The 13,164-nt window shown below is 39.0% G+C and overlaps 1 protein-coding gene and 1 pseudogene across 1 annotated transcript in view; one reads left to right on the top strand and one right to left on the bottom strand.

Moving 5' to 3' along the window:
- The window catches only part of LOC111968948 (MAM domain-containing glycosylphosphatidylinositol anchor protein 2), a 249,599-nt gene extending 241,149 nt beyond the window's left edge, over positions 1–8,450 (top strand). Inside the window, exons 15-17 of the mRNA XM_023994932.3 lie at positions 2,279–2,409; positions 2,884–2,983; positions 3,914–8,450. Of these exons, the coding sequence (XP_023850700.1) occupies positions 2,279–2,409; positions 2,884–2,983; positions 3,914–4,002 (320 nt within the window). The 3' untranslated portion in view covers positions 4,003–8,450. The remainder of the gene's footprint in view (positions 1–2,278; positions 2,410–2,883; positions 2,984–3,913) is intronic.
- Positions 4–60, bottom strand: LOC111969067 (U7 small nuclear RNA; annotated as a pseudogene).
- Positions 8,451–13,164: the final 4,714 nt, after the last annotated feature.

A 13,164-nucleotide genomic window follows, 5' to 3' on the forward strand; every position in this document is an offset into this window, starting at 1 on the left:
AACTGGGGCTTTCTCTTTGAGAAAACCTACTGGAGAAATATAAAAAGAGCACAAGTTCCATAAGCTGTATGGAACATAGCTGTATGTGGATAATACTGTGTATTTATTAAAGTATTATACATATACTATACAAAAAATACTACAGAGTTTGTCTGGAGTCCGGAAAATAATTATAATAATTTGTACACTGCATATTGACCACAACTAAGGGCAAAAAGAAAGCCCAACAATAATTTCATACCTGAGACACAATCACATATGTCTTCTCTCTTTGTGGGAATACTCGGAACAGATTTCCTAAAGTAAACACATTTTTAGCTGAATTATTTTATTGTTTTTTACCAAAAACTAAAATCACCCCCAAAATGTGTGTGTAGTGTATTCTACAGTTTACTACAACATCTCATTGTAAGCACTACACGATTGAGGGATACTGCAGTGGAGTATAGTATTCTACAGTATTTTTACCCAGACGATTGAGGGATACTACAGTATAAGTATAGTATTCCACAGTATTTTAACCCAGACGATTGAGGATACTAAGTGTGGAGTATAGTATTCTACAGTATTTTTAACCGAGACAATGAGGGATACACAGTATAGAGATAGTATTCCACAGTATTTTTAACCCAGACGTGAGGGATACTACAGTGTGGAGTATAGTATTTCTACAGTATTTTTTAACCCAGACAATTGAGGGATACTACAGTATAGATATAGTATTCCACAGTATTCTTAACCCAGACGATTGAGGATACTACAGTGTGGAGTATAGTATTCTATAGTATTTTTTAACCCAGACAATGAGGGATACTACAGTATAGAGTATAGTATTCCAAGTATCTTTAACCCAGACAATGAGGGATACTACAGTGTGGAGTATAGTAATTCTACAGTATTTTTAACCCAAGACAATTGAGGATACTACCAGTATAGAGTATAGTATTCTACAGGTATTTTAAACCCAGACGATGAGGGATACTCAGTTGGAGTATATTATTCTACAGTATTTTAACCCAGACGATTGAGGGATACTACAGTGTGAGTATAGTATTCTACAGTATTTCTAGCCCAGACGATTGATGGATACTACAGTTAGTGGAGTATAGTATTTCTACAGTATTTTTAACCCAGACGATTGAGGATACTACAGTGTGGAGTATAGTATTCTACAGTATTTTAACCCAGACAATGAGGGATACTACAGTATAGAGTTAAGTATTCCACAGTATTTTAAACAACAGACGATTGAGGATACTACAGTGTGGAGTATAGTATTCTACAGTATTTTTAACCCAGACAATGCGAGGGATACTACAGTATAGAGTATAGTATTCTACAGTATTTTAACCCAGACGCATTGAGGGATACTACAGTGTGGAGTATAGTAATCTTACAATATTTTTAACCCAGACGATTGATGGATACTACAGTGTGGAGTAATAGTATTCCACGTATCTTTAAGCCAGACATTATGGATACTACAGTGTGGAGTATAGTATTCTACAGTATTTTTAACCCAGACGATTGAGGGATACTACAGTGTGGAGTATAGTATTCTACATTATCAACCGGGCGGTTTGAGCCCTGATAGGGACTATTAGGGCTCAAACCAGGTGGTATGTTAGGGGTAGAACAAAAATATTTATTTGTATTGCTCTAATTACATTGGTAACCAGTTTATAAAAGCAATAAGGCACATAAGGGGTTTGTGGTATATGGCCAATATACTACGTCAAAGGACTCTACAGTATACTACAGTTTACTACAGTTTACTACAGAATTCCATAGAATCGGGGGCTTTCTATAGAGTACTACTATAGAGTACTTCTATAGAGTACTGTAGTATTCTATAATAAACTGTAGTATTTTTTTCGTGTGGGTCTACACATCAGAGCACACTATTTGGCATCACCTCGTTTGCACTGAAAAGAAACATTCAAGATTTGACTTCCATGATCATCCCTTGACAAGTGAATTAAATTATCACTCTTTCAGTAAAAMCCACCACTCAATAAGGGGAGGTTAATGTGTAGACCCCTTGAATCATTTAGTATTTGCAGTAATGAGCTGTTATGTGTTTTTTTGTCAGGTCAATTATTAATAATTAAATAAGTGTAATCTATAAATAAGGAGATGTGCTGCCATGATGAGGCCATAGATGATATCAGACTTGGGCTCAAATTGTACTTGAAATCTTTCAAATACTTAAGCTGTGCTTGATTGAGCTTCCCTGGCACAATGTTGTCCATAAAGGGCTTGATGTTTTCTCCTCTAGGAGCGTTAAATGCTTACTTACGACAAAAGGCCCAGTCGGGCGCTGACAGTTCCGTGTGGACCCTGGTCGGGAACCAAGGGGACCGATGGAAGCAAGCCAAAGTCAACATTCACCCAACAGCCTCTTTCCAGGTGGGTACAACTCTATGGGAGGAGCAGTGGGTCACCAATGCAGAACTACGGTGGCCCTAAGGTGCAAAGTACAAAACTGCCTTCATATGTGCTTCCTCTCTTATGCCGATGTCTTATATATTTTGCTATATGCTTCACAGAATGAGTCATTATTTGTATTTTTTTTTWAAATTGTATTTAACCTTTATTTAACTTGGCAAGTCAGTTAAGAACAAATTGWTATTTACAATGACAGCCTACCCCGGCCAAACCCTAACGACGCTCGGCCAATTGTGCGCTACCCTTTGGGACTCCCAATCACATCCGGTTGTGATACAGCCTAGAATCGAACCAGGGTCTGTAGTTACGCCTCTAGCACGGAGACGCAGTGCCTTAGACCGCTGTACCACTTGGGACCCCATTTGTAGCAGGAAGAAATTTAAGCAGTTGGTTTTAACATGTTTTGTCTTTGTCCCGCTTATCCTGTTTTGGTAGTTGGTTCTGGAAGGAATTCGGGGTCCTGGGATAGAAGGGGATATCGCCATAGATGATGTCACCATTGAGGAAGGAGAATGTAAAGACCCTCCACACAACAGTAAGTGCTTTTTTGTTTATACCTGGGGGGGGGCATGACCTATACATCATCCAGAAACAATCAATCAGGAAGAGGCTAGCCTTATAACATACGTTTATATCATTCCTCTTAAGGAACTATAAATCAAGGGCTGAATCAGGTATTGTTAGCTCTTCGAAAAACTGGTTTACTCGCCAAGAGTATATGCCACTGTATTTTTATTTCAGGCATCATCAGGGAAAATACATTTTAGAGGTTATGAACAAACGTCTGCTTCAAAAATATTATGCATGCCAGAAAATTGTACTGTCTGATGATTGGCCTAAAAAATATAAATATTTTGTGCAATAGCTCATTTTCATTCCCTCATTACTTACATTACTTAAATTGGTAATGCCTTTTTAAAATGATGTTAAATCTCCTCCCYAATGGTAGATATCAGCGTCTTACATGAAAATATTAGGCTTTAGATGCTCTGTCGCTTGTACACTGGAGACTGACGGCTGGGTCTCTGTACTGATTAACAAGGTTCGGTACAAATACTACTAATGGGAATGTTTTTAAGAACCTCTTAACTGAGTTTGCTCATATAGTWCTTGATGTATTTCGGGAATAAGTATAATACACGCTTGTTGCTGAGCTACCACTGAAGTGTTGTGAGTCTACATTGAGAGAAATCACAATGCATCTATATACCAGAGGAGACTCCTCCAGAGAAGAAGAGTACGGTCCTCCTCAGAACAACTAAAAACAATCACATGTATTCTAAAGTCTTCCTTAAATCAAACACGGAATTGTACATGTTACCCACACGTCATCCCATTAGCTCAATTAAATCGTTTTGAAGTGATTTTCATACATCATCCTTATCTACATCACCAACTGTATCTCTTTCTTTCTCTACTTTKTTTTTCTATCTTTCTCTATCTTCATCTTTCTCTATCCCTACAGATCTGAGATCACTGTCTCCTCCCACCGCGCACCATATATGGCAGTTCTTGGTCACACTGACCCTGGTGTTTGTGGGTCATCAGAGGTGACCCCTCTCTCCCAGGAGGAGCAACCTGATGCCGGCCCTACCCCTGTGGAAGAATCTGCAGACTTTGACTGTCTAAACCCCCCAAAACTACCAAAGATTCACTCCTCTTCAGTCTTCAGGAGAGCAGCAGCAGTCCAAGCGCTGGTCCAGGGTGGAGCATGCAGGAAACAAAAAACTCAGTCAATCTTGTTTTTTTTTCTGAAATATGCACAGAGAGCATTCCAAGGTCAGGACTCCAGGGTCAGGATGGAGAGCCGGGTTCTCCATAGTAGACGCTCCAGTAGTAGGGGCTACACCTAATTTTCCCCCCCCCCAAGGTGAAGCCAGTCGAAGCAGAGTGTGGGTGCCATCATTGTGTATATTGGCTCAAGGATCGGAACGGAATGGTACATTTCTGTAAAGCACAAGGACACATGATGTGGTCCCATTTTTTTCTTTACATTTTCATATGTTATTTGTTTGCTGCTTGTCAAGGCCAAGGAATAACTATAATTCATTGCTTAATGAGATGGGTGTTGAAGAGGTTGATTTTATGTTAAGAGTATAAAATGTACGAAATTCGCTCAATAACCCACATTGACCCGAAGCTATTTTCTCATGAATATGTTAGAGACTGCTATTCCTCTTTGTGTTGTCGCTTTAACCCCTTTTAAAACTCAGAGGCTGCCTAGGGTCGGATTCATCAAAATATGTATAAACAAACACGTGCATACCTTCTACCCAGAGGCTAAACTTCGACTGCTTAGTGCATTATATGCATATCTGTAAGTCAATTCATCACAATTATTCCTCTGTGGGTTTTTTTGAGGTTGCTTAAAATGTTGGTTTCATTAAAAAGTGCATACACTGGTTACCTTACTATGTAGTGGCTGAACTATGGTGTGCCTGGTGTAATCAACCTCTGGACCTCTGCACAGTCAACTCTATTAGATCCTTTCGACCTACTGTAGGGGCTTCTCTGTGTCCCAGATGCCCTTAACTTCTACAATGTGATTTAATGAACAGTGACATGAAATATCTCTCTTTCATTATCTAAACGGGATTGATGAGGATTTTTTAAGCTAAAGTAGTCTAGCTTGTATTAACAATGGTAGTTGCAATCCAGCCATTTGTATGAAAGTTTAGCATCTCTTTTATTTCACTTTCTATTACCTAGCTTCTCCTTTCACCTCCTGACCAATCACTAATCGATCAGGTCACATGTAGTGCTTAAAGACCAGGGCCCGGTTTCCCAAAAGCATCTTAAGGCTAAATTCATCGTTAGAAACTTCTTAAGAGCATAGTTAAATCTCTGAGCTGTTTCCCAAAACCATCGTTCTTAACGTTGCACTTGAAAATGCTTGAAACCGGACACTTGCCTCGGACCACTCGTAGAACATGTGCGTCGTTAGATGCTTTTTTTGCCCTCCTGCATCACTCTGTAATCAGAAAATCTCTGCTAAACATAGAATCACATTGTTATCTGCGCCGATAAAGTTGACTACAAATACAAAGTTGGCAATGTCTTTTCAATTGATACAAACAATTTCAAGATGCTTGAAATTAAAACCGAGWTGACTGCATTCAAATATAAATACASTAGGCTATAGGCCTATTTCAATCACATTGAAATACTATATATTTCATGTTCAATCAATTGAGTTCTATTTTGCTGCTTGTAGGCTACTGTCTATTTTGTCTCAATATATTTCATGATGTGTAGCCTAACATGTGGCATGATGTGCTAAATCTTGATTTACCGCATTATTATAGGGTAAYCATTAGAACAAGSCTCCTCAATATTTGAAGCCATAGGTGCTAATATCTTTCTAGGAGCTGATCCATCGTCAGGYTTGATGAATAATTCTAATGTTAAGGTAAGATTTGAATGGGGAAAACTGATCTGAGAGCAGCGCTGCCTTTCTTTCTATTCTATCCTACCAGTGTTGACACATGTCTGTCTCAACGACACACTAACATGCTGACCAGACCGGACACGTCGCGTGCCCGAGCGTTGCAAAATAAATGTAGAAATCCATGTTATTCAATTATTGCACCCACACTGSTCGCACGCTCCAACGAACTTCTGKGTTGCCAAGGGCTAAAATAGAAGTCATTCCTATTTCTGACGCAGATCGCGCTGCAAGTCCTGCCTCTCCCATCTCCTCATTGGTTTATAGAAGCAGGTACCCACGTGCCATCTCCTCATTGGTTATACCCACGTGGGTGATTGAAAGACAAACTGTTTTGCRGGTCGTCGTGGTAATAGTATGAAAGTTTAGATGCCAATCATCATATAAGTTCAAATATGAAAAAGCCTGGAAGGAGGAGAGATGACTAGAAATGATTCGGTTGACCGTTTTATGTGTGGATTAATTGTCGGAGTAGAGGACCTTGTGCATTTCAGGTAAAATAACAACTCAATGTTTACATCCCAGGACAAATTAGCTAGCAACAGCAAGCTAGCTAAATAGGATAAATTAGCTAGCAAGTGCAAGCTAGCTAGCTAAATTGCCATACGTGTTTCATGGTTTTCGACCTGTCKCCAAATTAATGTAATTGGTTCAGAGTTTGTTTTCATATTTTAACCTGCGTGTCGTGATCGCGTTTGGTGTGGGGGGACAAAATACATTTATGCACGATGGCACACGCGCGCAGGSGGTTTGGGTTCCGTGTTAGCGAACGTTCTCTCTGCATGGTGTTTTGGGAAACGCATGTTACATCTTCGACTGTTGCAGGAAAGATGCATTGTTAAAACACTCTTAAGCCTAAATTACATCGCTATCAGGAAACTGGGCCCAGGTGCATCGTTTTTACCAGTCAACWTTTTAAGTGTTTCKCAAACAAGCACCTAGAGAGAACATTCGCTAAGTTCACCATGTGTCGAGACTGACAGGATCTAAGGTAATGCACCGCTGCTCTCGGATCAGCTTTCTCCATTAAAATCTTACCTTAACGTTATAATTATTCCACAATACTGATGATGGATCAGCTCATAGAGAAATATTAGCTTTGTTATAACACTCAAATCATCCTCTCCTAACTTACCTTACTTTAAGGACAAGTGGTCATCAGGTAGACTACCGGTTAAGACCGAAAGGTCACTGTTTCGAATCACCAAGCCGACTAGGTGAAAAMAATCTGTCGATTATGCCCTTGAGCAAGGCACTTAACCCTAGTWAGTCKCTCTGYAAAAGAGTGTCTGCTAAATGTCAAGAAAAAAAATACTAAAAAAATTACTGGAGGAAATTCAAGCTCATGTTATTTTATTTCATGRTATAGTAGTTTCTCTCTTGCAACTGCCAAGATTAACATCCGTTTTCAATACAAGTCATTGTCCTGACCTTTGATTTCTGCATGGCTCCATAAAGCACYTAAAAATATGTACTACAAAAAAAAGAAAAACCTTGAATGTCAATGCTATCTTTCTCTTCCTGCATGAGTTGTACTCATTGATCATGATACTGTGCCCATGCATGCTTGTGTCAGTCTTTGGAAGGTTACTTTATGAACAGCTGTTTTTGCATCTTTTGCTAGTCCTCTCGGGATAAGATAAGACGCTGCTGTGTGCCATGAAATCAAGTGCCTTCAGACTTAGTGGAAGATTACGTGAATGGAAAAACCGACATTGGCTAGTTTACCATCCAAKCATTTGCCCCTTAGGCACATTTTATAGAGAAAGAATCAATCATGCTGTAATCTGCAGCTAACTCTAGAATCAAGGGTCAACTCTGCATGTGGTGGCACAGTGTCAAATTATGGATATCTACACAGCTCTCTTTATTTTGACCTAGGAGAATGACTTACTGCCCTTGACAGTCTAGGCTTTTGGAGTGGGACTTGTGCTCAAGCAGAGAAAGGATGGTGGCCAAGCTTTGTCAGAGTGACTGAGCAAGAACGGGGAGCTCTTAGAAATAAGCAATGACAAAAAATCGACTTGTAGGGAGGGATGCTTTTGAAGTCTACCAATTCATTTCAGCTGGACCCGCTGAGAAAGACATTATTGCGACTTCGTCCAAGGACTGTGAAAGGAAGACCTTTCAGGTGTGACTCTTACGGCTGATAATGGCCTTGGCTTACCTGGGTGTCTGTCAGTCCATTAGATCAGGCTGTGTGGTTCTCACAGACCTATTTTAGTACTCAAATGAGAGTGCAACTCTACTTTTACAGAAACTGTAAAGACCTTGGAACTACCTGAGACCATGAGTTACCTTAACCAGCTGGTTTTTGAAGAAAAAAAAATGTATTGTAAAATTACTCTACTATTGTTCGTAAAAAAAAAATGTTTTGGGAGAAAATGTACATTTCCCTTTTTATTTTCTGATTCCTTTTTTTTTTTTTTTACAGAATAATCAGAAATAGGCTATAAGGGTCCTATTCCGACTTAGGAAATTACAACTTTCTTACGCACACCTTTCCTACGCACTTCTCAGTAGGCCGTGACAGTGTTTACAGAGGAAGCAAATTAAGGTAAATGAAACAATGTCATTAAATGGAATAATAATGTAGGCAAAACCAACTGAATGGAAGTAACAGTAAATTGGCAGTTGAATATGTGTGGTTATTAGGCCTACTGACGGTCGATACTGATAGTGACTAATATTTAAATGTTAGAAATAGGAAACAGAGACAGTCGGGGTAGCCTATAATTAAGGAATTAGAGAGTGCCCATCCCTGAAAATTAAAAGGCAGTACAATTTAAATTCTGCATATTTCATAAACTTTCATGTGGGAAAGTTGCTATGTTGATATGCTTCAGGTTGCTGCCATATGAGTGGTTTCACATTGGTCTCCAGTGATTATGAGGGGAAATATATCCAAAACAAGTGTCATTTATATTTATAATTCCTTTATCCAAACMGATTACTCATTTWTCCAGCTCTTCTTAAAAGCTCTTATCCAGCTGTAAATAACAGGGCAGAATAAAGTAGATGCTTTTTCCACTTGGAACCGGTAGGTTTGCTAGACCTTATTCGTGGTTTACTCTCACGTAAAGGTGGTGGAATTATTAGGGAATTAAGTCAGAATATGGCGTATCTGCAGACACACCTCCGCCACTCCCTCATTTACTCGATCTCCACCCGAAACTAATAGCAGGTGAATAGCATGCTATTCTCATGTTTATATTCAAGGTCAGAATACGCATAGAGAGAAAAGTGCGTTTAAAAAAAGGGGATTACGTTCCATTAACCCATGCTTAACTCAGGTCGGAATCGGGCCCTAAGCAAATACATATGGTGAACATCACATTATAAAATATTCTATAAGAAACCATTTGTCATTRAAAAAGCACAAGATGACACAAAACAGATTTTGACAAAATGTAGTACATTTCTCACACAGATTTAGGCCGAGACAGTTCCTCTCAGCAACCTGTTAAAACAGAAGAAAATGTGTTCTTCTCTGTTCAATMAAATTATTAATGTAAATCATAGCATGTGTGGTCACTTTTAATAATAGAAAATATAACATTTCATTGAACAGTTCGCTTTATAACTTCCATTCTCCCATGTCTCTCAATTCAATATTTGATTGCATTGTTTATCTGCAGACGTTAAAGGGAAAATCCACTCAAATTATATTTTGGTCTTTTTTTCATTAGTCATGACGCGTTCAAAACAACTAGGAACTTCGGAACTCGGAAATCTCAGACGTCYGTATGTTCAAAACGACTGGGAACTCGGGGGGAAAAAACGAGCTCAGACTGGGGAAAATAGTTTTGGACGTTCATCCAACTCGTAATTTCAAGCTCCGACTTTCTGACCAGAAGATCATTGACATCATGATTTGACCTTGTTTCTTAATGAGTTCCCAGTTGTTTTGAAAGCACCATCATTTCAAGAGGCAAAGTGTCACTGGCCGCATCATCATGACGATGCAAAATGCATCATATGATGTAGCCGGTGACACTTTGATTCTTGAAAGTCCAATATCTTTAAAACTTCACTGCTGACATGCAAAACATTTTAGGATTGTATCAACAGTGGACTAATGAAAAATATACCAAAAGATKGTTTTTGGCCGTATTTTCCCTCATGACTACTTCAAAGTAATGGATACAGATACAGCAGATACATTTTTCATTGCTTCTGGTCCGCTCTGTCATTCTATACTGAACTAAAATATAAACACAACATGTAAAGTGTTGGTCCCATGTTTCATGAGCTGAAATAAAAAATCTCTGAAAGTTACCGTATGCATAAAAAGCTTATTTCTATCAAAGTTTGTGCACAAACTTGGGGGTGCTGAGGAGTATTTCTGTCTTTAATAAAGCCCTTTTGTGGGTAAAAACGAATTCTGATTGGCTGAATCTGGCTCCCAAGTAGGTGGGCCTATGCCCTCCCAGGCCCATCCATGGCTGCGCCCRTGCCCAGTCATGTTAAATCAATAGATTAGGGCCTAATGAAGTTATTTCAATTGAGTGATTTCCTTTTATGAACTGCATCTCAATAAAATCCTTGAAAGTGTTGCATGTTGCGTTTATATTTTTGTTCAGTATATATACATACAGTTGAAGTCGGAAGTTTACATACACCTTAGCCAAATACATTTAAACTCAGTTTTCCACAATTCCTGACATTTAATCCTGGTAAAAAAAATCCCTGTCTTAGGTCAGTTAGGATCACCACTTTATTTTAATAATGTGAAATGTCAGAATAATAGTAGAGAGAATGATTTATTTCAGCTTTTATTTCTTTCATCACATTACCCCAGTGGGTCAGAAGTTTACATACACTCAATTAGTATTTGGTAGCATTGCCTTTAAATTGTTTAACTTGGGTCAAACGTTTCGGGTAGCCTTCCACAAGTTTCCCACAATAAGTTGGGTGAATTTTGGCCCATTCCTCCTGACAGAGCTGGTGTAACTGAGTCAGGTTTGTAGGCCTCCTTGCTCACACACGCTTTTTCAGTTCTTCCCACAAATTTTCTATAGGATTGAGGTCAGGGCTTTGTGATGCCCACTCCAATACCTTGACTTTGTTGTCCTTAAGCCATTTTGCCACAACTTTGGAAGTATGCTTGCGGTCATTGTCCATTTGCAAGACCCATTTGCGACCAAGCTTTAACTTCCTGACTGTGTCTTGAGATGTTGCTTCAATATATCCACATCATTTTCCTACCTCATGATGCCATCTATTTTGTGAAGTGCACCAGTCCATCCTGCAGCAAAGCACCCCGACAACATGATGCTCCACCCCCGTGCTTCACGGTTGGGATGTTGTTCTTTGGCTTACAAGCCTCCCACTTTTTCCTCCAAACATAACGATGGTCATTATGGCCAAACAGTTCATTTTTTGTTTCATCAGACCAGAAGTATTTGGTCTTCGATCTTTGTCCCCATGTGCAGTTGCAAATCGTAGTCTGGCTTTTTTATGGCAGTTTTTGGAGCAGTGGCTTCTTCCTTGCTGAGCGGCCTTTCAAGTTATGTCAATATAGGACTCGTTTTACTGTGGATATAGTACCTTTGTACCTGTTTCCTCCAGCATCTTCACAAGGTCCTTTGCTGTTGTTCTGGGATTGATTTGCACTTTTCGCACCAAAGTACATTAATCTCTAGGAGACAAACGCATCTCCTTCCTGAGCGGTATGATGGCTGCGTGGTCCCATGGTGTTTATACTTACGTACTAAATACTTCAGGCATTTGGAAATTGCTCTCAGGATGAACCAGACTTGTGGAGGTCTACATTTTTTTTTCTGCAGTCTTGGTTGATTTCTTTTGATTTTCCCATGATGTCAAGCAAAGAGGCACTGAGTTTGAAGGTAGGCCTTGAAATACATTCACAGGTACACCTCCAATTGACTCAAATTATGTCATTTAGCCTATCAGAATCTTCTAAAGCCTTGACATCATTTTCTGGAATTTTCAAGCTGTTTAAAGGCACAGTCAACTTAGTGTATGTAAACTTCTGACCCACTGGAATTGTGATACAGTGAATTATAAGTGAAATAATCTGTCTGTGAACAATGTTTTAAAAATGACTTGTGTCATGCACAAAGTAGATGTCCTAACCGACTTGCCAGAACTATAGTTTGTTAACCAGAAATGTGTGGAGTGGTTGAAAAACGAGTTTTAATGACTCCAACCTAAGTGTATGTAAACTTCCGACTTCAACTGTAAGTACCGCCAGCAAACTGATTTCATTTGATTCATTTCATTGCTTTTTAATGTATGTCAACAAAACAAATTCTCTCCTAGCCTACCATCTTGAGCCAAGTGAGCGTTTCAATTCTACCCTCAAAGTAAACCCATATATTCTATTGTACAGCAGATTTCAACTGGCACTTTAACTCAATAATGCATTTGCTCAAATGGGAACAAAATAAATGTATTATTTGTGGGTAATCATTCTCTTGACAACAACACCCCAGAACAGAACTTTATCTAACTMTATCAGAAAAAATAATATTTTATAACTATTATTATCTGCAACAGACCACCTGTCATAATTTGGATTTGATTTCCCAGATGATTACATTGCATTATTATGAATAAATACCCTTCAAATGTCTTCATCCTGTGTCATCTGTTTATTAGGACAACAACTTGTTCTCAGTGAAATGATCGGTAATATTTCATCATGTTGTTACTCGTCACCAGAAAATACGTCTTTGAAGAATGTGTCTGATAGTGAGTTGATCAGAGAGATTTACAGTGATCTATAAAAATACTGAATAGGACCAAATAGTTCCTGTTCAGTAGATTTCTTTAGWCTCACAGTTCTTTCATTCCAAGAAAGCCACAAAAATTGATATCTGTATTCTAACCACAGAGCACCATTGCAARTTCTGTTAACTTTCATTATTGGTGTTTACTGTCCCTTGGCCTTCGCTTAGCCCCTGCTAAACAACTCAATATGTATTTCATACACTGTAAGCCCTGGGGATACATTACAAACCTTACCTTGAGTTGAAATGGAATGTGTATACAGCTTGTGTTCTCACCATTAATGCATTGCTTATGTATTCAGTAAGTAAAACGTTCTTTCCAGAGCCACCAGGAAAAGCATCTTCTCTCGGTGCAGACGAGATGCTGGACACGGTTTACATCTGGCCGGGAGGGCCCCCATCTGCTCCCAGGTGGAGTACAAAGACTCCCTCATGCATATTAGCCGGGAACATTTGGCACCGTTGATGCTAGTGTAAAGTTAACCTGAATGTTCTTAAAGCATCAACACAGTAGGT

This window comes from Salvelinus sp. IW2-2015, linkage group LG9 (genome assembly GCF_002910315.2).
Source record: "Salvelinus sp. IW2-2015 linkage group LG9, ASM291031v2, whole genome shotgun sequence".
Lineage (NCBI taxonomy): Eukaryota > Metazoa > Chordata > Actinopteri > Salmoniformes > Salmonidae > Salvelinus > Salvelinus sp. IW2-2015.